This window comes from Globicephala melas, chromosome 9, assembly GCF_963455315.2.
Source record: "Globicephala melas chromosome 9, mGloMel1.2, whole genome shotgun sequence".
Taxonomy (NCBI): domain Eukaryota; kingdom Metazoa; phylum Chordata; class Mammalia; order Artiodactyla; family Delphinidae; genus Globicephala; species Globicephala melas.
This window is the reverse complement of record NC_083322.1, coordinates 57,998,355-58,026,273: the sequence shown is the minus strand read 5'-3', so window position 1 is coordinate 58,026,273 and position 27,919 is coordinate 57,998,355. Positions and strand designations below refer to the sequence as shown.

Genomic DNA, 27,919 nt, shown 5'->3' with positions numbered 1-27,919 from the left:
AATCAGACATGGTAATTTGAGACCAAGTTATACAACTTCAGCTCATCTTATGATAGCACTTTGGTTAGGAACCCATCCATGGGTAACTCTCACTCTGAACTCTATTAATAGTCGAATTCTTTATAGCCACCCAAAACCTGATAAATTTTGTATCCCAAGTAGTATTTATGAAATTTTAGGAGGCTGATTTGATTTCTTACCATTTTAGAACAAGCAGAAGATTATTGCTGTTTCTTAATTTTTTAATTAGGTCTGAGTTTATTGTTGTATGAACTATATATTTCATTTGCTAATCTTTGAAAAACATTGAGGAATTCTTTTTTTACCTAGTTATGAATAAATGCAATCTCAAAACTATCTGTATGGTTTTGAAACATAATTTGGTAATCTGTTTTAATGTAGTGCTTCTCCAGTGCAGTCTGATATTTAACTTAGCCTTCTTCAGCTTACGGTCAACCTACACTCCTATTCTCAAAGGGGAGAGAGGTCCAAATTTTGCTGTCTATATCTCTTAAGACTATACTTTCAGGGATCATTTCTACAGTTCATATCTCAGGAATGACTCTTTAGTAATGCCACTAGGCTAAACTACCCATGGAAGAAGTGACTACAAGTCAGAAAAAAACTATATAAAAAACTAAATTCCATCATATATCATTTGAAATACTTGTAAGAGTTGCTTGATTCTGAGAACATAAAGGAATACAGAATTGCGATTTAGACAACAGGGCATTTAAATATCTTCGGACTCCTTCATTGTAAGCTGTCTTTAGACTCTGATAGAAAAGATTTGCATTACCCAAAATTTGAAGAAATGTAAAATCAAATCAAATGGGCAAACCGGCTGGGAATTGCAGACTTCTGTGAGTAAGACTATGAAGTCATGTCAGAGCTTGGGTCTAGGCAGGTGGTTTATGTGAATATCCTTTTCTTAACACTATAGTGTCTTTGCCATGACAACAATAAACAAGCTTCTGTATTCTCACTCAGGGTTGCTTATAGGAATCTAATCAGTTTTTCTGTCAATAATCTCTGGATATTAGTAATTCCAAGCATGCTAGTTAGGCAAGTCCCCAAATTATATACTGTGACATAACATCTTCCTTGATTAGTATGGGAAGAACTAAGATTTTACGTCTTTGGTAGAAAATAACCTAAGTTACCTGAGGTGATAATTGTTGGCTTCCAAAACTGTGCAAAAGATACTTGCACAGTATCTTTTGACTAGAGGAAGACTGAGTTGCATAATACAGCATTAGAAGATTTAAGAAAACTTTAAAGATCACAATACTTGTAAGTTTAATAGAACAGATGTATAAGAGCTTCTTAAGTACTTGCAAAGACTGTCAGTTGCTAACAATAGTACTTAAAAAGGAAATCAAATATAAAAAATTTATAAATGCAATTTTAAATCTTTGTACATGTTCAATTAGCTAAGTCTGTAAATAGGAACTAAATATTATTCAATGATCACTTAGCAGTGATTTGCAAATCAAGTTTTAAAATGTAAAGAACTAGGTTTTTGATAATATAACTTGAATAAATCAAACATTAAAACCAAAATAAAAATAAGAATGACTTTTTGGTGCCCCAAACCCTTCTGTTTCATCAGAAAACTCACAAGCAACAGAGTTTTCAGTTTCAAATTTTCAAATACGTTCTAATTTTTCCTAACTTTCCTCATAAGTGGAATTTCCTATAGGTCTCAGAAATAATCAGGGCACAGCATTGAAGTAGAACATTACTTCATGTCCACCTAAGAGAATTCAGTTATAACCTGATGTCTGTGCCCCATATTAACAGAAAAAACCTTAAGGATCTCAGTACTATAACTACTGGAACAATATGGTTGGCAGACTGTTCAGAACCATGCACACAAGAGAATTTTCTGGTCCTAATTCCAGAAATAGCTGTTCGAGTTTTAATTCTATAGATGCTGTGACCCCATGATTGATTGTGTTTCCCTCTTGGCTGGTAGACATCTTAAGTGAAATCTTAAATAATCTACAGGAACCCACTGCACATACTTCATATACAAACCACCCCGTACAGCATCTTCTCCTTCCTACTTTTATATCCCTCCACCCTGATTTCCCAGCTAATTCGTTTAGTCAGCTTACCTTAGCATAATCATATGCTGTCTTCCAATCTATAAAATTAGGATTCCACGGTGAACCAGAGCATATTTATAAAATATAAGAAACACTTCAAAACACAGCTAGCTTGTGACATTTCCTTGAAAAGGAGCTATATTCCATAGTTGGGTTAAAATTGTCTTGACTTCCAGAAGATCATAACCTACCTTTACAGTTCAATTGGCTTTTGAATAAAATTTTATTTTAATTGAATTTTATTCAAAAGCCAAAATAAAATATGAAGTAGCTTACTTTTCCTAAAATGAACAGAAAATTACTTAGCTTCTGAAAAAATAACTTGCTTTCCATCAAAACAACTTTAGATCTCTTCTAGCACTAATACATATTATCAGTATGACCGAAGGGTCTGGTGACTTCTGTGAACTTATGAAGATGCAGTGAGAAACATGAACCAAGGAGAGTTGCCGTTTTGCCACTAAATACCTCCTTTTGAATGCCTCATTGATTTGTCAACAAAAGTCTTAACGGCTTACACATAGACAGATGCAAAACTTGCACAAAACTAGACAGGCAATTTAGGTGCTTTGCTTTTTGAGTAAGAGAACAGATTTTGGCTTTAATGATATGCCAGAAAACAATCAATAAGTAGTGATTTCTCATTTATTTGGCTTGTTCATTAAAATTTTCCACAGTGATTTACTGGGAATGTTCAACCTTTAATTAGTACAATAATATTTCATGGTCAAAATTACTTACTGGGGATCAAGAGTTACTGAAGGGACTTCCCTGGTGGTGCAATGGTTAAGAATCTGCCTGCCAATGCAGGGGACATGGGTTTGAGCCCTGGTCCGGGAAGATCCCACATGTCACGGAGCAACTAAGTCCGTGCACCACAACTACTGAGCCTGCGCTCTAGAGCCCATGCACCGCTACTGAGTCCACGCGCTACAACTACTAAAGCCCACACACCTAGAGCCTGTGCTCTGCAACAAGAGAAGCCACCGCAGTGAGAAGCCCGCACACTGCAACAAAGAGTAGCCCCCGCTCGCCTCAACAGTGAAAACCCAACGCAACCAAAAATAAACAAATAAATATTTTTAAAAATTACTGAAAATAACCTGTTCAGGAAAAATAAAAATTGTGAAAGTCTACCAAAAAATTATATCTATAGGCATGATAAAGAAAGCTTGAATGTAGTCAAGAATTCTCCCCTGCCCCAATTTAGAACTAAACAACATGACAGCATGGAATAATTACTTCACTGCTCTGTATCTCATGCTCTTGTATAAGACACTCCTGATGATGTAGTGTAAGCATTCACTTTCCTTTTAATAACTTTCCATTTCATGAATTCTGACTTTAATCATGTCTTTAACCTTCTTTTAAAATTCTGGGTTCCAGTGCTAAAAGTGAATGTTTAATGTCCTCTCAGACTCTATCAGGAAATAAATCAGATGCGGTGGTAGGAGTCTGGCCTGGCCTCAAATCTACAGGTAGCAGAAAAGAGCCACTAACATTGAGGGCTCAGGGAAACACAAAGACAACACACAGTTACAGCCTCAGCAGAAAATAATTTCTTGGAGGAGTCCAAACACCTCATGAACTTCCTTATCGATGTAAATGTCTGGCTGGTGCTGGCTTTTTTTTTCTTACAAATCTTAAACTAATATTTTAAGCCTAAAAATTTTTTGTGGTTTTTCTCATTCTCATCTTTTAATTATGCTACTTAATATTTTTTATTTTAAAATATTTTATTTATGCAAAAAAGTATACCATATATGTAAGTCATATAGAAATAGAAGGGGGAAAAAAAGACACCCATGTACCTACTATCAAGCCGAAGAAACAAAATTAGTACTTTTGAAGCCCTCTCTATGTCCCGTTCCTAGTTATAACCCCTGTTTTTTTCTCCTAGTTATTCCACAAAAGTATCTCTAAAGAATATACTGATTAATTTTGCTTGCTTTTAAACTTTATACACATGGTAATGAACTGTACATAATATTCTTCAAATCATTTTTTTTGTTTGCTCAACATTATGTTGAAAGGTTTGACTAGAATTAATTAAATTTTTACTGTAGCTATTATGAATGATGTTGCTGTGTATTTTTGAACATGTCTCCTGGTACACAAGAATTTCTGGAGAGCACATATATACACAGGAGTGAACTTATTGGGCCATAGAATTTGTACATCTTCCATTTTACTAGATAATATCAAATTGTTTTAACAAAATAGTTGTATGAGTTTTCTCTTTTTCCCCTACATACTGGCTATCACATATTACTGTGAAACTTTATCTTTGCCAATCATTTTATTTTTATTAATGAGGTTGAATGTTTATTTATGTTCACCAATCTTTGAGTTTCCTCTTTTGTGAACAGATTGCTTATGTGTTCTGTCCATTTTTCTATTATGTTAGTTGTATTTTCTTATGATTGGGGAAAGTTTTAAGTATATTCTGGATAACGATAACAATCTTTTTTCTTAGTTACATGGGCTGTAAATATCTTCTCTCAATTTTTGGCTTCTCTTTCTATGTTTTTATAGTATCTTTTCATGATCAGATTTTCTTAATATTACTGTGGTCAAATTTATCAAACTTTTCTTATGATTTGGATTTTTGTGTGTTAAATAAGAGATCGCATAAGCATTCTCCTACATTTTCTTCTAAAAGTTATAAATGTTGCCTTTCATATTTGAGACTACAATCCATTTGAAATCTATTTCATGAATGAATTCTATTTCATGGGATCCAATTTCATTTTTCTCCATTTGAATCGTCAATTTTCCCAGACATTTGTTAGTCCATCCTTGCCCCACTAATCTGCAATGTCAGTTTTGAATCATTCTCAAACTAACATGAATGGATCAGTCTGTTTCAGACTCTATTCTGTTGCACTGGTCTACTTGTCAATTGCTCAGATTACACTACACTGTCTTAATACTATTGCTTTACAATGAATCTAAGCATCTGAAAGAACAAGTTCCCTCACCTTGGTTTTCTTCAGGAGTATCTTGACTATTCTGGGTCAAGTTGTTCTTCCACCTACATTTTAGAAACAACTTGTCATGTTCCAAAAAAAAACACAAACAAACAAAAAACCCTGTTCAAATTCTGATGGAAACTGTATGGAATACATAGATTAATTTGGCATAATATTATTTTTACAGTATTCAGGCTTCCTATCTCTTTTGATTTATATGGGTCTTCTTGAATGTCTTTTCATGGGTCTTGAGGTTCTTTTGTTAAATTCATACTAGCTACCTTATATTTTTTGTTGCTATCATAAATGGTAGCTTGTAAAAAATTACGTTTTTTGGGACTTCCCTGGTGGTACAGTGGTTAAGAATCCGCCTGCCAATGCAGGGCATATGGGTTCGAGCCCTGGTCCAGGAAGATCCCACATGCCACGGAGCAACTAAGCCCGTGCGCCCAAACTACTGAGCCTGCGCTCTAGAGCCCGCAAACCACAAGTACTGAAGCCCGCGCACCTAGAGCCGGTGCTCCGCAAGGGAAGCCACTGCAGCGAGAAGCCCAAGCACCACAATGAAGAGTAGCCCCCGCTCACCGCAACTAGAGGAAAGCCCGCACGTAGCAACAAAGACCCAACACAGCCAAAAATAAATAAATAAATAAATAAATTTATATTTTAAGAAGTTACGTTTTTTGTCAGAGTTGACTGATGTCTTATGATTCTAAGAGCCATCCACCCTGCTAAATTCTTAATTCTAATGACCTGTAGGCTCGAGTATTTTTATGTATTCAATTTTATTATCTGTGAATAATGATAGTTTTGCCTCTTTTCACTCCTTGTATTTTTTTATCTCTTTTGCTTGTCTACTACTTGCTAGGACCTCTAGGATAACATTGAATAGATGTGGTAATAAACATTTAGTGGGGGACTTCCCTGGTGGCACAGTGGTTAAGAATCCGCCTGCCAATGCAGGGGACACAGGTTTGAGCCCTGGTATGGGAACATCCCACATGACGTGCAGCAACTAGGCCCATGAGCCACAACTACTGAGCCTGCACTCTAGAGCCCGTGAACCACAACTACTGAGCCCTCGTGCCACAGCTACTGAAGCCTGCGCACCTAGAGCCCGTGCTCCACAACAAGAGGAGCCACCACAGTGAGAAGCCCGTGCACCACAACAAACAGTAGCCCCTGCTCACCGCAACTAGGGAAAGCCCGCATGTAGCAACGAAGACCCAATGCAGCCAAGAATAAATAAATAAATAAATAAATTTATTAAAAAAAAACATTTAGTGGTGAAATGTTAAAAATATTCTTAATTTTAAAGGAAATTCTTGATTTTAACATTTGACCACTAAATATGATGATTGATAGAGACTTTTGTTAGCCTCACATAACAAGTTAAGAAAGTTCCTATGTATTTCTAGCTTAATAAACTTCTTACCATGAATAACTGTTCAACTTTAGTGTTTGTCTTCATCTAATAAAATGATTATATACATTTTTCCTCTAGTTAATGTGTGAATTATATGAGTTTTAAAATGCTGAACCAACTTTGTGTTTCTTACATAGACACAGTTGGTCATGATAATATATATGTAGACTTTAAAATACATTTCTGGATTCAACATTTACCTTTGTGAACAAGTAGGTTTTTTTTTTAAATAAAGAGAATTCTGGCCAGCCAGTGGGCGTTCACTCCGCTCATCTGAGAGTAGAGGAGGAACTCTATTCCAGAACACAATAATGTTAGTTTAAACCTCAGAAACCTGTATTAACCCCATATCCATCCTAACTGTTAAATATACAGATCTATACTACATTAGCTACACAGAAAACCATACTCAAGGCATTTGCCAGGGAGTATAACCTCTAACTTACTGACAATTTATATTTATTAAAAGCTCACAAAGAACTACAACACTTGTATAAAAAGAATGTTTTCTTGTTTTTAAGAAAAAACAAATCCCCAACGCTTTGAGGATTTTTACCAACTCTTTTACTTGGTAATGCAGGTCATGCTCCAATTATGGAAGATATTTTTTTATGCTTAGTTGCAGTAAGGACTCATTCCCAAACAAGACAAGTCATGACTTCACATGGAACCAATAACTGGATTTTTTTTAATAAAAGGAAGACTGGCAAAAACGCTTGCCCATTCAATTTCAAATATTGGTTATATATAAGGTATAGCCACCGATATTCTTTCATGTTTAGAAATTCTTTGTCATTATTCAAAAAATGCTGTTATTTTATTTTGCGGTACGCGGGCCTCTCACTGTTGTGGCCTCTCCCGTTGCGGAGCAGAGGCTCCGGATGCGCAGGCTCAGTGGCCATGGCTCACGGGCCCAGCCACTCTGCGGCATGTGGGATCCTCCTGAACCGGGGCACAAACCCGTGTCCCCTGCATCGGCAGGAGGACTCTCAACCACTGCGCCACCAGGGAAGCCCCCCAAAATGTTTTTAATCATGTTAATAAACTTGTTTACAAACAAACAACCCCCCCACAACAGTTGAATGGGGACATCTTAATGAATAGTCAATCCATCCTCTCCAGCAAATATTCTAAATTTTATCTGTAGGTAACCACACAAAGAATAAAGTTAATATAGGAAAAAGTAAATAAGAAAAGAAATCCCCACTTGATTAATCCAAAAGAAGGCAAGAAAGCAGATAAAAAGAACAAAGGAAGATTTTTTGTTAGATTAGAAACAAATAGTAAGATGTTAGATTTAAACTCAATATATCAGTAAATAAATTAAATAGCAACGTTCTAAATGCCTCTTGAAGATTGAGAAAATTTTTTAAAAGCAAGATTGAGACTGTAATAGAAATAAACAACTAGCCATTGCTTATAAAAGACATGGAAAATTTGCAGTAAAAGAATGGAAAAAGATAACACAGAAACACTTACTAAAAGAAAGCTGATACAGCTCTTCAAATCTCAAACAAAATCGATAACAAGGTGAACTACTAGAAATAAAGAGGGATATTTCCTAATGATCAGAGGTCTATCTACCAAGAAGGTATAACGATTCTAAATTGTATGTATCCATTAACATCACCTCAAACACATAAAGCAAAAACCAACATAACCAAAAGAAGAAACAGATAAATCTACAATTATAGTGTTATTTTTTGACGCAGCTCCCTCAGTAACACACTCTAGAAGTTTTGAATATGGTTAACAAATTTGACCTGACATACATGACAGAGCACCTGAGCACCAACCTAGGTCAACAGAGAGCTAAGTACCATCATTTCTTATACATCCTCTCCTCTCAGTAATTTAAATTGCCTTTACTGAACAGTACATTGTATATTTATGTGATGCCATTAGTCCACACTGAGGTTCACTGTGTGAAAATGCCCTAATACAATCATCAGTGGATCTACTGTAAGGATGTTATCAATATTAATATCACTGCTCCAAATCATGCATTATTTGTACCAGTAGTTATACTTCTCTTGAGCAGATGGTTTATCTTAATCTTATGAACACTGTGTAGGATGTAATGGACCAGGGTTTCCATCTCCTTCTGATGACTAGAAAGTTTACAGCCAAATGAAAGACTTAGCTTCAGAAATAATAAAAATATGGTATATACACTTGTAGCATCATATCTGGTTCTACTCTGTCCTCAGCCTCATTGTTCTCCTTTATCTTGCCACTTTCAATTCACTCTCTCCTGTCATATAAAGGTGTCGCTCCAAGTTATTTCTAGACAGTGCATGATGAATGAAATATAAGAATTTAAAAACACACAGGTGGTGAAAAAGGCAAATACCCTTAATGGCAGTTGTTTACTTCCCCTTGCTCTTCCTGATAAAGACTTTATTTAAATATGAGTAAGTTACAAAAAAACGATTCAATTCAGGAAAATCAGATTCAGTGCAAACCAATAAGCTAACAAATGGGTCACAATAAGCAAATACCATACGATAGGGCCTACTGACCAAAGAATTACCTGGCCTGAATATCTAAGCAGGCTCAGAGTTCTACTGATATGTCCACAAATCTCAGGTTTGGGACGATGCTTACTGGGTTCAGGATTCAAATGTGGACTACTATCTGAGATCTACTTTTAAGAAATCTGGGGCCTGAGACTTCCCTGGTGGTGCAGTGGTTAAGAATCTGCCTGCCAGTGCAGGTGACACAGGTTCGAGCCCTGGTCCAGGAAGATCCCACATGCCGCGGAGCAACTAGGCCTGTGTGCCACAACTACCAAGCCTGCACTCTACAGCCCATGAGCCACAACTACTGAGCCGTGTGCCACAACTACTGAAGACCTCGTGCCTAGAGCCAGTGCTCCACAACAAGAGAAGCCACCGCAATGAGAAGCCCGCACACCACTACGGAGAGTAGCCTCCACTCACCGCAACTAGAGAAAGCCCGTGGGTAGCAATGAAGACCCAATGCAGCCAAAATAAATAAATAAATAAAAATTAAAAAAAAAAAAAGAAACCTGGGGTCTTATTGCAACAGCTGAACCATTTTGTGGAAAAAGAGTAAGGGAAAAGAGAAACAGCAAGAAGATATTATTTTCATTATCATTATGCTCCTTTCTCTAGGATATTCTTAAATTACCTAAAAAGTAGCTAAGAAATATTTTTATTTTTAAAGATATTGGGATTGGGACTTTCCTGGTTGTTCCGTGGTAAAGAATCTGCCTTCCAATGCAGGGGACGTGGGTTCGATCCCTGGTTAGGGAACTAAGATCCCACGTGCCGCGGGGCAACTAAGCCCGTGCGCCACAGCTACTGAGCTTGCGTCTCTCACTAGAGAGCCTGCATGCCACAAACTACAGAACCGAAGCACCCTGGAGCCTGCACACCACAACTAGAGAAAAAAAACCCGCACAATGCAACTAGAGAGAAGCCCGCAAGCCACAACAAAAGATCCTGCATGCCGTAACTAAGACCCGATGCAGCCAAACATAAATAAATAAATAAATAAATAACAAATCTTAAAAAAAAAAAATCAGGATTGACTAATTCCAGCCACAATTTACTATGAAAGTCTCGACTTTCCTGTAATCCTCTATCTTGCAATTTAAGTCTTTTTTCTTCTTGCACAGTTCTCATTAGAGTTAAGAAATAGTAAGTAACTAAAAGAACTAAGGATAAAATGCTTTATATACCATCTTCCATGTTCATACTTTGGAGAAGATAACTTGCAGTGTTATCTAATCAGTGCCCCACTGGCTGAGTAGATGGGTGTGAAATAAAAGAAGCATTTGGTACTAATGCCCAAACTTCAAAGGGATCCTTGAATTACACTTACAAACCTAGCAGTGACCCAGTTCCTGTTATGCCTCAAAACTATTAACGGTATTGCTTTGGATTTCCTGACTTCCTATGATTTCAGCCTTTTCTGGGGGCAAAGAGTTCCTATCAGTTGTCTAGGAGAAGCAGCAGACTCCAGAAAACCAGTACAGTTCAGTTGAATAGTTAAGAAAATGGGCTGTGGAGCTGGATGAGTCCAGCTCCTGGTTCTACCTCTTGCTCACTGAGTGACCTTGGACAGATGGTTTAATTTCTGCATCTGAAGTTTCCTGATCTGTAAAATGGGATGACAGCAATACTACTTCTTAGGGTTGTTGTGAGGATTAAATGAATTGCTGTAACTTAAAACACTGCCTGGCCCGTAGAAACACTACATCAGTTCCCAAGAATTAATTTTTTTAAGTGAAGTATGGTTGATTTACAATATTGTGTTAAAGTATTGTTTGTTATCACTACTGTTGACTTTGCAAATGTTATCTTTTTCCATTAAAAGAGTTTTTAATTTCTGAGAAAAAACAAAACTGTTAATGGGTCACAATGCTTACAGAATTAAGTATAAGCTCTTCTTCCGGCATCCAAAGACTACTTTTACTCCAAGAACACCCTATGACACACTTTTAACATAAGGTCCCACTTTTAACATAAGGTCTATGAATCAGGAAAAAAATTATTCTAATTTTATTCACTTTTTTCTCTTCTTCAAACTCCCTCTCATCTCTTAAAATGTTTCTATCATCTATTTGTTTCATACCAAACCCTTCACCTGCCTCAGGAAGAGCATGGTATTTAAGTGAGTTTTTTAGAGAAGTTAATCAAACTACGACTACAACCCTTTTTCCTACCAAGATCTCTCTAACATGCCTGTTTTCTGCTCTTTTTCTAATCCTGACTTGAATATCTGAGTGGCCACAGACATTTCTAGTCACTTCGGGGCCTGTGGATACAAGGTAGAGAACTCTTATACAGACCAGCATTACTCAGACACTAAGAAATTATAAATATGAAACATGGCAGTGGGACAAAACTGTCATTTTTCACATCCTGGAACACATGTAAACTAGTATCTGACCAGCATACTGGTGTAAACTAGAAGGGATTTAGAGTTTGTTTCATCTCTTGGTGAAAAGAAATTGTTATAGTTGCTTTATGGATTTTAAGAAAAAAGTATCAGAATGTGTTAAATAATATATTTGTATATATAATCTGCCAACATTTTTTTTTTTTTTTTTTTTTTGGTGACCAGGGATTGAACCCGGGGCCCTCAGCAGTGAGAGCGTAGAGTCCTAACCACTGGACCTCCATGGAATTCCCAATCTGTCAACATTTTAATGAGATACTTGAGTAGGCTTAGTTTATAGAAAGAACCATACATATGATGTTTGGATATAAATTTAACTGTGGCAAATTTTTGCATGGTTTGAAAACGGTTTTATCACTCTAAAATGTACAATAATTTAATATCGAGAGTCACATAATTAATCCATCCCCAGTTGGGACTCTCGTTCCTAGAAGAACATGAGTTCTTGTGAAGAAGCAGCTGCTAACATGCTCTTCCTTTCCTCCTCTTACCTTTCTGCCTCCTTCACTCTCTCCTTCCTTTTCTTTCACATTTCATTCTAACATAGATTTTCACTGACCTATAACTGATAATCCTTTTGCTTCACTGAGCTGCCTCAGACCCAAAAAGATGCTAAACCACTCATCCTATCAATAAAACACTCCAGTGCTTGGAAAACAAATCAGAACTGGACAGTCCACAGGAGGTGGAGAGGTAAAGCACTGCACCTCAAGGGCGCAGACTAGCAGAACTGACTTCAACCGCTGTACCCATCCTGTTGCAAAAAGGTGTGTGTTGGGGGGGAGGGTGATCATTAAATACCAAATGGCTTGCGTTTGGTCCGGGGCTTTACTTCCTTTTCTGAACCTCTAGGACTTCAGCGTTCCCTAGCAACAGAAGCAAAGGATCACTTTAGAAAAGTGCTTTCCAGAGCATTCCTATCTAGCTACTGACCAAGCCATTTTAGTTTATGTGATCAAGCAACTGAAATTCAAGGAGATTTATCACTGACTGTCCTCGGCAGCAAAACTGGAAGAGTACCGCTTGATATGTATGCTACTAATGTCTGAGATGACTGATTCTACCTCTACTGCACAAGCATGGATTGGTTTCAGGAAGAATTAGTAGTCTCTGCATCTCACCGTGAACCGACAGTGTTGCTAGGGAAACTGATAATTATGTGGCAAAATGGAGGGTGTAGAAGAGAAGAAAAAGGGTTCAGAAGAAATGTAAGGTTTTAATCCAAATCAGCATGTTTATAGTATAGTTTGCTGATATTCTGTAGTAATATAATTTAATAAATACCATTAATTATATGTTTGACAGGATACAGATTTCTGAACTAAAAGAAATGAACAGAAATGAATTAGACTGTGGAAAGCTACTGGTTACTGATCATACTTTGTGTATGGCATAGCAGGAATATATATTTATTATAAACTACGACGAATTTGAAGAATTAAAATATTCAAAAAGGTAAAAAAACACATTGATTTGATTTCTGACTTTTTAAAGAAAACAATCTTATCGAGTTCCAGATATAAAAATTGTAACTCCATAAAAGCTCTAATAAAATTTCTTTTTTTCACCTCAAACACCCTTTAGGGTGGAGAAGAAAGAAGTGTTGCCATTTTGATGTTATACATAGTAAAAAACCAAGCCAGAGAAGTTGAATGACCTTCCTAAAGTCACATACCTCTTCAGTTAGTGGTAATGTGGGTGCTAAATACTCTTCTTTAACTGCCTGGGAGGCATTATTTACAGATTATGTCTTAGTAAGGGAAAACACAGCAAAAGGATATAAACTTAGTGAACAGATGCAAATCTCTAAATACCACTTTACTTTTAAATGAAAATTTCCAATACTTCTCACTTTCAACGGCTAAGAGTTTAGTTCTGAAAGTTAACGATATGATATAAACACTTGTTTATCAGGAAAATCTCATTGGAGACATTTTAATATGTGCGAAAGAGCATCAAAGAATTAAACAGCTCATTAGTGATCACAGTTTTACTGCATGTCAAACCACTGCCTGTGAGTTGTCAGTCCCTTCACGACAATGCTGCCACATGACATTCTTTTATTTTCACTTTTTCTAAGGTCTACTAGGTACCTATTTTAAAAGATGAAATAAAAAGTTTTATGTCCGCCTGTGCATTTATCGTTATAAATTCTTATACATCCTCTAATTTATAAATACACTATACGTATTAAAACATTCATACACATTCTTATACACACAGTCTATGCACGGGCGTGTGTGAGGGAAGCAAATAAGTGATTTATTTATGGTTGGTGTATGAAAGAAGACAGCCATTCACAATACAAAATGCTTCCCGTGTTCTGGTCTGATTTGGTCTCTGACAGGAAAGAATGAGACGTATACACAGGACATCGAGGTAAAAGCAGAAAAGTACACAGAACTTCTTAGTGAATTCCAAGTGCTAGAAGTCAGCCTTCTGATGTTATGAAAAAGATCTTCTTTCTAGGGACTTAAAAATCACTTATTTTAAGCCTTACTAATTAATACTTAAGTAGTGTAACTCACCCTATATGGGACGAGCTATCAATTTAAGGCAGTTTATTAAGCTTATCAATTTTATGGTGGTTTAAAAATAATATCTGACTTGTCCGATTTGGAATTTTGTTAATTCTTTACATCAAAGATTTATTTTTGATAAGATGAGAGAAAAATTATAACTTCCTATTTTGATAAGCCCATTTTTCTTTCCCACAGCAGGAAGACTTTTTCAACTTTTAAATCTCTGAGTTAAAAAAAGAAGAATGTAAGGCCAAATTTTACAGTCATTAAAAACATTTTTTATGGTTAGGTTAAACAAACCTTGACTTAGGCCATCTTGACAAGGTGTCTGCTTGACATCCAAGTTCTCCAAGGTATCTCCTTTAGAGACCTCACTAAGAGATGTTCTTCTCTCAAAGATGTTGTTGTTATTGTTAACTTGAGTCCCATTTTGCTTCAGTAGCCGGAACACCTCAGCTTCCAAATCTCTAATCTAAGAGAGAAAAAAAATATCTATTCATGAAACCCTAAATCAGCACTTCTCTCCAAGCACTAGGCAAAACTACCCTATTCTTTTTTTTTAAATTTTATTAAAACATAGTCGATTTACAACGTTGTGTTTAATTTCTGCTATTTAGCAAAGTGACTCAGTTATACATATATCCTTTTCAAATTCTTTTCCATTGTGGTTTACCACAGGATATTGAACATAGTTCCCCGTGCTATACGGTAAGACCTTGCTGTTCATCCAACCTATATATAATAGCTTGCTTCTGCTAATCCCAAACCCCCAGTCCTTCCCTCCTCAACCCTCCCGCCTCTTTGGCAACCACAAGTCTATTCTCTATGTCTGTAAGTCTGTTTTTGTTTCATAGATATGTTCATTTGTGTTGTATTTTAGATTCCACATGTAAGTGATATCATATGGTATTTGTCTTTCTCTTTCTGACTTACTTCACTTAGTGTGATAATCTCTATTATTTCATTCTTTTTAATGGCTGAGTAGTAGTCCATTGTATACATGTACCACATCTTCTTTATCCATTCATCTGTCAATGGACATTTAGGTTGTTTTCACATCTTGGCTATTGTAAATAGTGCTGCTATGAACATGGGGGTGCATGTATCTTTTCAAATTATACTTTTGTCTGGCTGCCCTATTACTCAGTGGCTTTGAGCATATAACTCACCCGTACTTGCAGGCCTTGAACTTCCACAAGATGAGCTTTTTCCAAATCTTCTATTTTCTTTCTTTCTGCTTCCTGTCTTTTGATGAAATCAAGTTCTCTTAAGAAGAAAATAATAGATCTCATTGCATCAAACACTCAACAAATGAGGAAATGTAAAAATTCCTATCAGAAGCAATGAACTGCACAGTGAAATAAGTAACTAGACAGCTGTTTAAATAAACAAAACTCAATCACAGAGAAAAGGTATCTAGTAATGAAAGCAAATAAAATGTCTTAATGGGGGCTTCCCTGGTGGCGCAGTGGCTGAGAGTCTGCCTGCCGATGCAGGGGATGCGGGTTTGTGCTCCGGTCCGGGAAGATCCCACATGCCGTGGAGTGGCTGGGCCCGTGAGCCATGGCCGCTGAGCCTGCGCGTCCGGAGCCTGTGCTCCACAACGGGAGAGGCCACAACAGTGAGAGGCCCACGTACCGCAAAAAAAAAACAAAAAAAACTTTTAATGGATTACCAAGTAAAGAAAAATGCTTTGATCCTGCTTACTAAGATTTTCATCTGTAGCTCCTGACTCTAGAGCACCCGTTCATATTTAGATAGAAGCTACTGAACTAATGACCCATGATGGATAATTTAGTGGAGATAATTACATGTCAAGTAGATATAATTCCACATTTACCTAGTAAACTGATGGAACTGGATGGTAAGAGTTTTAAAAAGATAATTATAATAAGATTGCTTCCTATAAATGGCAGTAGAGGGGCTGTTGGGTCAGAAACACTGAGGGGGAGCTGTCACTACATGCCTGAGGATAATATGGGGAGAAGGAGAAATACCTCCGTTTTAAAAGTCTGGAATGCAATATGCAAATTTGGTAGAATTTATTATAAAATTATTACATGAAATAGAGTTAGGTATATTTTTGGTAAAAAGAGTTAAAATAGTGATGTAGTGAATTCATGGTCATAAGAACAATTCCCCCCTTTCTAATACACTTTTTATAGCAATATCTTTTAAACATTACAAACATTATTTCCATGATAGGAAATAATAGTTACGGTGACTCTTACATATATGCTTAGGTTTTTAAAATTTTTTTGCAGTACGCGGGCCTCTCACTGCTGTGGCCTCTCCCGTTGTGGAGCACAGGCTCCAGACGCGCAGGCTCAGCGGCCATGGCTCACAGGCCCAGCCACTCCGCGGCATGTGGGATCTTCCCGGACTGGGGCACGAACCCGTGTCGCCTGCATCAGCAGGCGGACCCTCAACCACTGCGCCACCAAGGAAGCCCTATGCTTAGCTTTTAAGGCTTGACATAGAAGACCAGATGAGATACTGGTGCTACTTTCTATTATTCTAGTTAGCCAGAAGTTAACTGTTGAAAAAAATCCGTAAAAATCTCCCTGGTCAGTCTCCCTGAAATTACACCAAGATTCAACAGATGGAAGCAAAGCAGCATTAGCTCAGAAATAGCAGTTGAAATTTAAAAGCAGAGTGTGGTGATGGTCTCTTACTGCAGTGAACCAAGGCCCTTTTGATTCTCTCAACAGCTGAAAGAAGGAAACTGGCAGGGCAGGAGGTCTTGCTAGTCAATATTTACACTATCTGTAGTGGGAAAATTCTGAAGTTAACTGATTCTAAGAATAGACATAGAAGCAGCCTCATCAAGGCCCCAGTTGCTGCTTTGTAAGTACTTTATCCAATAGTCATTCTGCATGACTTCAGCTGGGCTTCTTGCTTCTAAATCACAGATGTTTCAAAAAGGATAGAGGTTCAAATGGTTTAACAGTTACTATTAATGATTAACAACAACAACAAAACAGGAGGTTGCCAAAAAATTATAGAAGAAAAACTATAATTGCATATGAAAAATGATGCAAGAGATTTCTAAAACTTAATGTCTATTTATGCATTAACTATGCTCCTTAGGGGCATGACTCTGAGGTCACCTTTTCTTTTCCACTAGATATTATGAAATTACTGGATATAAACCTTCTTTAGATACACACAACTATTCTTTAGTCATTAGAAGCTGCTTACTTTTGTTGAAAATCCTTGATCAGTTTCTTTGCCTTGTTGTACTTCTTTTCCAAGGCTTGATACTGGCTTTGAGTCTCTTTGAGGTGCTCGTTCACCGTGTGGCATAACGTTTGAGCCTCAATCCAGTAGCTCTCCAACTTCAACATTCTTTCTTTATTCTCTTCTATATTCTGCTGGAGTTGGGTTTTTTCTAGTTCCCACCTCACTTTCTCATTTTCTGCTGCTTGTAGCTGGACAAAGCAAATATCAAAGCAAGCATTATCTGGGTACTTCTGTAGCAAAAATCCCTCATATTTTTATAGTGTATTTTAAATTCCATTGTTACATATACTCAAATCATCAAACACACTGAGATGAGAAGAGCAAGTATTATTTTCATTATTACACAGATTATAAAATGGAGGCCTTGAAAAGTGAAAATGTTTGTACAAGGTCACACATCTGATAAATGACAAAACGTGGATCTGATTCCAACTCCCATGATCTTTACATCACACTATGTGGTGTATGAAATTCTCTGAGCAGGAAAAAGTATTTTAGAGTTTGATTCTATCCAATGAACTTCAACACGCTCTCTTTTAGAGTTTTTCTTTTTTTTCTTTTTTTTTAACATATAATTATAAATAAAAAGTTAACTAAAAAGGGAGTGGGGAGAGGCAAGCTGGGAAGGAGAGAGGGGCAGAAGCACACAGTATGGCCTAATGGATAAGAGGGGGACCGTGGGGTCATACAGTTTAGACTTGAATTCCAGGCTCTGCCATTATTGGCCTTTAAACCTTGGACAAATAAATGAAGTCCTCTAAGACTAAATTATGTTATCTTTAATCGGAACTGTGATATAACACATCAGCACGCTTGGAACAGCTCCTTGGGCATAATAATCTGATAAAAGTGATTTTTACTTTGTTTCTATCCCTTTTGATGATATTATCACATCTTTTATTTCAACTGACATGAACATAGCTTGTAGCTCATTATTTTGCTGACACTGTTCTGAGTTTCTAGAGCCTAATAAATCCCGATTTCAATAAAAGTATAAAAGACAGTGTGAGTAAAAATATAAATGATTTCTGAATTAATTTAAATCTCTCTGATGGGACACAAAGGCAGCTTCTTGTGGTTTCTGCTTTAAGGGAAGCTTAGGAACAGATAACACACTGGTCCAAATCCCTCATTTCTGAAGAAATTCAAGACTGATCTCTCAGGTAAGGGGTCAAAGGTCATTTATTCACAATTAACCAGCCAACCTTTAAATGAGTGCTTCACCTACTTCACATGCCTCTGTTAAAGTTCAAAAGGATGCAGTCATTATAAACTATCAATTTTCAAAATCTAAAACATTCCAAAATCATTTGGAAAGTGGAAATATATGTTTTAATGTATATTTTAAACTAAACACATTGGCAAAACAGGTTACCAAGTAAAAAGTAGTCAAAAACATTTCAAAATTAGGAATTCTATTATCAACTTGGATATAAAGAGTCATAGTAAAACAAGCTAATCTATGGCTATTATATGCCAATATGATATTGAGAAAAATATAAAATACTAATTTATAGAATTTTCTAGATTAAATATCTAACACATAAGCTCTGTTAAAGCACTTGCAATCCCAGGTGAATCTTTTTCCCTGATTGTACCTAACAACTAAAAAGAAATCTTCTATTCTTCCGTTCTATGACAAGAAACATGGCAATTTAAAACAGGACTGGGTATTTGCTGCATCTTTTATTAAGCAATGTTTCGTGTTCGAGTTGTTTATTTACCAACCGCTACTAATTTAAAACTTATTATTCACAGAGCTTGGTTGAAACCATGAATGATGTATAGACATGTTTTGACTAAAGAGCTGCAGAGTTATTAGCTAAAAATACCATTTAACCAAAATAGCCTTGCTAAGTCATCTCCATTTAAAACACATGGAAAAACCAAAACAAGTGTATCTAATGTGAACAGGGAAACGGACTGTTAGTAGTGTGAGAGCAATTATGTCTCAATTTTTAAAAGACCATAAAAAATAAAGATTATTGTGTTTTTAAAGTAACTCAAAAGATCTTTTTAAATCTTTGAAATTATGTACTTGATAAAACTAAACACTGTTCAAGAAACTTACAAGTACCTTATAATTTACCAATTAAAAATGCCCTTCTGAATTATGTATTATTTCATATATAAACTAAAAACATATACTCCTTTTATCAAGACCTGTATTTCTCCACAAATTTAAATAACATGAACTAAACTTGTCTAAAGATTTCTGGTAGCACCTGGCACCTAAAATAAATTATTCATATATTAATTAAATTTCATAATACTTAATTACTAGAAATTGGAAGTTTTCTCTATGAAAGATAAGTAATGTGCTATGTTAAAATACATTATCTCTGATGAATAAGTTAAAAATAAATAATTAAACATTTAAGATAAGATAAAGAGATATAGTATAACAGCTTGTGCTTAAGGAATTAGTGGTCAAAATGTAATTTGGATTCTTGAACTACTATAAACATTTACTTTTTAATTTATTTTTTTAAATAGCAGGTTCTTATTAGTTATCCATTTTATACATATTAGTGTATATATGTCAATCCCGATCTCCCAATTCATCACACCAACACATAAACATTACTTTTTGAGGAAAGCTCAGAGGGAACGGGCCACATATGTGCAAATATGTAATTTAAAAATACTGTGCTATTTTCACTGAGGGGTATGGTGGTGCTGACGCCCTAAGAGTATGCACTGGCAGGTTTTTCCGCTAACAGTGGAAATGAATCTCTCACATTTGTATTCTTTCAAATGCACAGAAACAAATTCCTTTAGTCCTCAGGTTGAATTTATTCATAGCATCTGAAGTTTAAAAAGTACAATTCAAACATCATGTATTGGTGCTTACCTTGGTCTTCAATTTTTGAATCTCTGCTTCTGTAACTGCATGTTTGATTTGCAACTGAAAATGGAAAAGGAAGAAAAAATCTGAACTAATTGTATCTATATTTTTAAAGCTTCAGCAGCTAGCAGAATACCTTATTATATAGCTGAAGGCCTAGAAAAGTGCTGCAATGCAGCAGGTTGTAAATTAAAATGTCTAGTGTGTAAAATGACTCTAGGTGCAAACTAATTAACCATGGGGTTTATGGCTCACACTCCCTAACATCAGATTAGGTTACGAATTTAATTGCTCAGGGACCAAAGAGAAGGAAACACATTTTCTTGCCCTCTTTGCAGCTCTTCCTTTATGATTTGAGGGTCAATGAATTGTTTCCTTGCAGTCTTGTGGATTGAACAAGCCTCGGCAGGCAAGTCAGCCAGTGGCCGCGGGAAGCTTCAATTCCAAATCTGGAAGAAAGGTGGCGCTCTGGTTCCGTGAGTCGCACGCATTTTAGGCTTAGCAGCTCTTTTACAGCTCAGGCTGCTGCAAAGCTGGAGAAGAGGATGATGCAGTTCCGCGGCGAAACCTGTAATTTTTTTTTTTTTAATTGCAGGAAAAGTACAGATCTAGTTTTCTGTCCTTTAAAAGATCTACTCCTATTGAGGACCTAGACCCCCACCCCCAAAGCTTCAGCTACAGTTTCTTCTCCTGAGAGCCACCATTTAGACTTGTTTTGCTTCTCCCCTCCCCCCCCTTTTTCTTCATAGGGAAGAAAAACGAAGGAAACGTTCATTCCTTAAGGGATAAATAAGTACACCAAAATTTACGGAAAACGATTTATGGGTTGAAAGTCACTTTTCTAAAATCCTTGGGGCCAGATGGTTTTGGAATTCCGAGTTCTTTCAATTTCAGAAACGTAGTAAAATGCGTTTTTCCATAAATTGCTTATTGCCCACAGCAGGGTCTGTGGAGGCAACTCTGTAATCAGATACATGAATATGTTTGCCACCAAACATGTGAATATTCTCACTAAGGGGGGTACCTAAAGACCGTAAGACTGTAGCATCCTGTCAGTTTTGGTCAGATTTACTACCCAAGTGAGTGTGCCACAAAATTATTTTTAAAAAACTGTCTCAGAGCATTTTGAATTTAGGATTGTACAGAGGGACTGTAAACTTCCCATATTACTGTAATCAAATAAGTCCAAGATTTTCTTATCAGAAAGACGGCTAATGAACAGACAGAAATGTGAACCTTTGGAGATCACACCGCCTCATAACCCTCAGCTCTCTCTCTGGTTTGTAATCTGTACTTCCTTGGTTTTCACCTGGCCAGCAGGGGCGTATGGGAAGGACGACGAGGGAAAGAAGTTAGAATCAAGGACAGGGTTCATTCAACACCCTTAGATGCTGATGAATAAAAGCCCAGAAACTGAGAGGCCCCACGCTCCCTGCAAAATGCCCCCTCCGGGATGCTTTCAGGTTTCCTGTCGGGCTTAAAGCTCTGCGGGCTCTGCAGCTACAGCTCTGCTCCTGCTGAGGGGTGACCTTGAAACTTTCAGATGTGATTCTGCCCCACTCTCCTGCTTTCAGACCTGGTCTCTCTTGCCTCTTCGGCTCTTGCTCCTTTCACCCTCACTGTTCCCAGGGCCTTCTGTGCTCTAACAGTCTCTAGAGAGGAAGTACTCTTTGTTAGCACAGTGTCTAGCATAGAGTAAGTCCTCTATAAAGTTAGCCAAGAATAAGAAAGAATGATTTGAAGAACTCAGATATGATTACCCTAACTCTACTTCTCAGTTAGAAGTGCTAAATGCTGTAAAACGTTGCACCTGAAATAAAAGCCCTCTGGTTCTAAGCTGAAGAGTAGCAAGAAATCAAAAAGGCAGACTTTTTGATGAACACCGCAACTAGGAGGAAGTGCTGTATCTTATTTTCTCGGTGGTTAACTCCCTGTAGGGTAATATATTGCAATACAACTGGTTGGGACTTTGGATTTTCTTTGTTCAAATCGCCATGTTCTCTAGCAAGCTACTTCTCTGGGCCCCGGTTTCCCATATGAAAAATGAGAGGGCTAGGTGGGAAGAACCCCAAGGCCCCTGCAAGTACTCCAGGTGTGACACTTACGAAATGAAGGGCCTGGAGATGGTTGTCAAGGCTGCAGAGTCAGGGAATTCTCGTCCCAAGCCAGCATTTTCTTCCCTATGAATGCATACACTAGACTAATCCGCTGGTGTGTGGGACAAACTGACGTGAAACTGCAGAGCAGCCAAGTTGATTTTCAGTTATCCTGCCCCTCCCATCTTAGCAAAACAGATAACAGAAGACAGCTGAACTCGTAAGCGGTGAGGTGAGAACACTGATAAAAGTTTGAAGTGTTACTCAGTATAGCCCAATCCTTTAGCTACAGGAAAGCAGAATGAGGTCTGTAAATTCAGACATTATTCAGAAGATGGACAAAAGTTTTAGTGTGACGTTTCCCCCAGTACTCATAAGGCTGAAAATTATAGATATGTGATTATTTTAATCCTGCATGCACATGAAGAGAACTTCTACAAATCCACCACTATTAACAGGAAAAGCATTAAAAATAAACTAATCTAACATTTTCATTTTATATAGGAAGAAACTGTGTTTCAGTAGTTTAAGTTGCAGAGCTAGTAAGTGTCAAAGCCAGGTTTTACAAATTCCAGTCCACAGTCCTCTCCTCTAATACTAAGTTTCTTACATTCGTAGGACCCTTTTTCCCTTTTTCATCATCTCCTTCCTCACTGCAAATGAATCTGTAAGGGAGGCAGGACAGGCACTGTTAACCTCGCTGTTCAGACAGGGAAAGAGGCTCACAGAAGTTACATGGCTTCTTCAAGTTCCCAGCAGAGGCAGGTGGTGGAATGGAAATTATCCCAGGTCTGACTCCACCTACCTCTGTTCCTCCCTTCCTTATGCCCCTCATCTGAACCAGCTTTGGAATACATTTTTCATTTGATCATCACAGAAACCCTGAGGCATATGTGATCATTGTGACCTCCCAGATGAGAAACTAGGACTCCACCTGGAAACCACGGATCACTTCTGGTAGGCTGAGTATTCTGGCACTACATACAACATGGTGCTCAGTCAGCTGTTATGAGTCATGGAACTTAGAAAGAAATCTCTCCCTCATTATTCAACCAGCATTTACTGAATGAGACTGCGTGCCAGGTGCTGTGCTAGTTGTTGAGGATACACGAAAGCGACATAGAACCTAACTTCGAAACACTTATTACAGGGAAATTAATATATACCACCTCCTGAGAGAAGTTCCCAGATGCCTCAGAAAAACTTGGAGAGAAACTTCAGGTGACCTGCGGCTTTGGCCTATGTGTCATATCTCCAACTATGGACCCTGCCTCCCAGGCAAAGTGGGCACGATGGGCCTGGGATACCTCCATTTCACGAGCAAGAGGAAACTGATGTTCAACGAGGTGAAGTGACTTGACAAAAGAAGCACGGTGCATACAAAGTTGAGTTTTCTTATTCTAGAGCAGTTCTCCTTTCACGTTTAATAGGCTTTCCAGAGTACAGCTGTAAGGGTTTGCAGACAACCCCCGAGACTGGTCAGGCTGACTGCAGGGGGCAGGGTCTTCAGGGCTGGTTAATAGAAACAGAGCCTGAAATACCTGTTGGACCTTTTGGGCTTCAGAGAATCTAGGTTTGGTGAAAAGACTTGGGAAGGGAGGATACAAATAAAAAGAAAAGGTTAAGGACTGCAGGTCAGTGTCTCTCAACTTATAAGATCAATCTCTTTCATCTCTTCTGTCATCTTGAACATGAATGGCATCAATATCCACCACAGGATTACAGCACAAATAAATACACACACTCCTATGGAGAACAGTAGCTCTCATATAACATTCTGCAGGTGTACCTGCTGTGTTTATTTTCTGTTTATTTCTTTCAAAAATATGAATACAGCACATGTACTCACATCACTGAATCAATATAATCCAAAGATAACTGCACTAGAAATAGAAACATCCTTACACATAAACATTGTAAAACTGAACTTCTGCACTCTTTACTTATCCTGTGCAAGCATGAAAAACATTTTTCTTTAAAAAGGAAAAATGTTATCTTTGCAGGAAAGATTTTAAGGGCGCTCTAGTACTAGAGATTTTACGGATAAGAGCGACATTCTCTGTTTTTACTTTACAAGGGCAAAATAATAACTGATATTTGCATACAACTTTATGAAGTAGTTTCAGCACTGGAATCAGAATTTTTACAATGATCTCTGTGATAATTTGACTGCAGTCTGTCTTACCCATGACAGTGTAAGTTCCACAAAAGAAGAAATAAGTGCTGTTTTTGCCTATACTTCGGTGCTGTTAAAATGAAACTACGCCATATTGCTTTATAATTTCTGCTCAAAGGTTTATATATGGTACCTATCTTTATATTAACAAAAGTGTTTTTCTCAGGAAACATTATGCAAAACTAGCTGAAATCAGCTGATTGAATGATATCATAACCTAATGTGAATGGCAACACTAACTGCAGTATATGCAGCACAGGGTCACTCTCTAAGGAGGTGCTCATAAACTGGTTATTGATGGTGAAGGTGCTGGATGTAGGTGACAGCCTGTAATTACAGCTACTCTTTAAGTAACTGTTTCTTGTTAAGTACATAACATTTTTTACCTTCTCTACATATTAACGGGAAGTTCCATAAAGATTACTATCTAATGCATTAATAACTTCTTCTAGATTACTTTTCATAGATTCTCTATGACTTAAGTAAGCAAAATAACACAATATTTTACACTCCATATTTTTTCCTCAAGACAAATGCAGAACTGTTTTTACTGGGAGCTAATATCTATGGCTCCCGAGAAGGAGTGGTGGAGGGGAAGCACCGCACAGTCCACTGAAATGGCACCTGGCCAGCAGTTTCCGATTCAGCCTCTTCCTACTTCCCACTAAATTTCCAGTGAAATCACATTACAAAAGAAAAACTCACAACCAAATTGACACTGAAACTAGAAACAACTGTTACTAGAATATGAAGGAGTCATGAAGTTGAATTAAGAAAAATCTATCCAAGCTTCACTCCCAAGACAGGGAGATGCTTTGTGTCTCTCTCACTGATTGCTTGAGATACCAGGTCTACGCAGTGAGGAAGATGGGCAACCTCTACTGTCCTTCCCAGGAGCTGTCCTCAAACCAGGTTCTCTAACTCTCCACCTTCCATATTCATTCAGAAAGCAACTGCTAGATGAGGAAAAGAATGCAGGAAGGGTGGCTGATAGTGGCACATTGCCTACTTTCACCTGCAGACCCCAAAGTGCAGCAATACAGACAGGGGCAGTCACAGTAAGTGCTTTGATAGCAAGGAATAACTTTTTTTTCCCCCTTTAACTTCAAGAACTGAGTGGCGAGATATCCCACCTTAGTACAGAGAACTGCTTTAGATGATAGGTTGCCAGAAAATAGCCACCAGGCTGGAAACTAGGCACATAGATATGTCCTCCTGATGTAGGTCTGGAAATGGAATTCGTAATTTTTAAAAGTGGCTAATTGCTGCTTGAATACAAAAAAAGGTTTTTGCCTCATTTCAAGATAAATAAATGAGAAGAAGGCAAAACTGAGCCTATTACTAAATACTTCAGATCAAGGAAAAGAGAGCATCAACTTGAAAATTCAAATAAGTCAACCTGTGAAAATTATGTATCCCATAAATAAAAAGACATTTTAAAGTAACTCTATGGAACACCAGGATGAAGAGAAAGCGAAGAAGCATGAGGAGTAAGTGGAGAGTAAGGAAACTAAAAATGTAATTAAAAGTCATTTTAGAGGTGCTAAAGAGCATACCTGAACTTGAAGTTGAAAGCATATTTAATGCTACAGAAAACTGAATCATTGACATGAGAGGACACATTTGAGAACAATCTCAGAAATAGAAAAAAACAGAAAAGAAACATAAAAAAGATAATACCGAAGACAGGGTTTCTAGAAAAGAAACAGAAACTGAAAAAAATTTAAAAATGAAGAAAATATTCATAGACTAAAATGAAAACATAAACACAAACATAAAACAAGGAAAGCAGATTGGAAGAAAAAAATTAATGAAAGGAGGCCTACTTCAAGAAACTGTAAAGAAGATGTGGCACATATATACAGTGGAATATTACTCAGCCATAAAAAGAAACGAAATTGAGTTATTTGAGGTGAAGTGGATGGACCTAGAGTCTGTCAGAGTGTGAAGTCAGTCAGAAAGAGAAAAACAAATACCATATGCTAACACATATATATGGAACCTAAAAGAAAAAAAAAAAGGTTCTGAAGAACCTAGGGGCAGGACAGGAATACAGATGCAGATGTAGAGAACAGATTGAGGACACGGGGAGCGGGAAGGGTAAGCTGGGACAAAGTGAGAGAGTGGCATGGACATACATACACTACCAAATGTAAAATAGCTAGCTAGTGGGAAGCAGCCGCATAGCACAGATCAGCTCGGTGCTTTGTGACCACCTAGAGGGGTGGGATAGGGAGGGTGGGAGGGAGACACAAGAGGGAGGGGATATAGGGATATATGTATACATATAGCTGACTCACTTTGTTATACAGCAGAAACTAACAGAACATTGTAAAGTAATTATACTCCAATAAAGTTGTTAAAAAAAAAAAGAAATTGTGATAAAAAATTTAAAGTACAAGGTTAAAGTAATACAAGCATCCAAATATCTGTTGTCATTAGACTTTTCCTTTATAGTATGCAATGCTAGTTCAAAACAATGAAGCTTGCCCTACAACATTTTCAGGGGAAAAGGCTGTGAATCAAAGTATTAAAACCAGCTAATTATCATTCCTGTGTCACGATAATTAGAATGAGAGAAGAGGAGAGGTAGATAAACATATGCTATGGCTATCATTTTGTTAAATGGTAAAGACATAGCTGCTGATCTCCTTTCTATATTGCTGGGAGAAAATATCCTAAGACTGAGTCAAAGTTACTCAAGGGTAATCTCTAGAAGAATAGGATAAAAATGTATAACTTTTAAGCAGCAGATGAAAATCTGATGTATCTAATGGCAAGTAGGTAAAAAGATCAAAACAAAACAAGAAGCATGGTAACTGTAATATATGAAATAAGGTGGTAGATGTAAGTTCTAATATTAAAATGATTAAAGTAAATATAAATGGGGTAAACTCACCAATTAACTGACAAAGACTCCTAGAGTAGTATAAAGGATTTAGGAATAGGTTGACTGAAGGAAACACAATTGTGCAAAAGGATACAGAATGGCTGAAAACAAAGAGATGGAAGAAATAGATACTGTGAAGCAGATATGAAGCAAAAGGAAGACAGTGTTGAATTTTTACTATCAGACAAAATAGAATTTGGAGTAAAATGCATCATTAGGAACAAGGGAGACGTTACAATAAATCGAAAAGCTGTAATAATCCTGAACATATAGGCAGCTAACAGCAAAGATTTAAAATGTATAAAACTACAATTGCTAGAATTATAGGAAGAAAGAAACAACTGTAGCTGGCAACTTTAACATATGCTTTTCAGAATTTGTACATCAAGCCAACAAAATCTAAGCCACACTGCAGAGAAGACGTGTGTGTCTGTATTATTAATCTTATCTATATAAATTTAACTTATATAAATTTCATACCCAAGCACAGAATATGTGTGCTTTTTACATACATGAGAAATATTTAAATACAACTATTTATGAATTAAGTTACAAAAGATGTCTTGAAAATTCTAAATAGCTACCATATGGAATATGTTTTCTGAATAGTGTGATAAAATTAGAACCCAATAACAAAAGGATAGCAAAATAAAGTTGAAATGTGTGGAAAGTAAAATATGCCACTACATAATTCTTGTGTTAAAGA

The 27,919-nt window shown here is 37.0% G+C and overlaps 1 protein-coding gene and 1 pseudogene across 11 annotated transcripts in view; one reads left to right on the top strand and one right to left on the bottom strand.

Moving 5' to 3' along the window:
* Positions 1 to 27,919, bottom strand: part of PPP1R9A (protein phosphatase 1 regulatory subunit 9A) — a 327,785-nt gene that overhangs the window by 42,003 nt on the left and 257,863 nt on the right. For all 11 annotated transcript variants that reach the window (XM_060304610.1, XM_060304615.1, XM_060304611.1 and 8 more), the window contains 4 exons: positions 20,058 to 20,111; positions 17,162 to 17,391; positions 15,130 to 15,226; positions 14,261 to 14,432 (listed from right to left, as the gene is read on the bottom strand). In XM_060304610.1, coding sequence (XP_060160593.1) covers positions 14,261 to 14,432; positions 15,130 to 15,226; positions 17,162 to 17,391; positions 20,058 to 20,111 — 553 coding nt within the window. The remainder of the gene's footprint in view (positions 1 to 14,260; positions 14,433 to 15,129; positions 15,227 to 17,161; positions 17,392 to 20,057; positions 20,112 to 27,919) is intronic.
* On the top strand, positions 514 to 605 carry LOC115853980 (small nucleolar RNA U3; annotated as a pseudogene).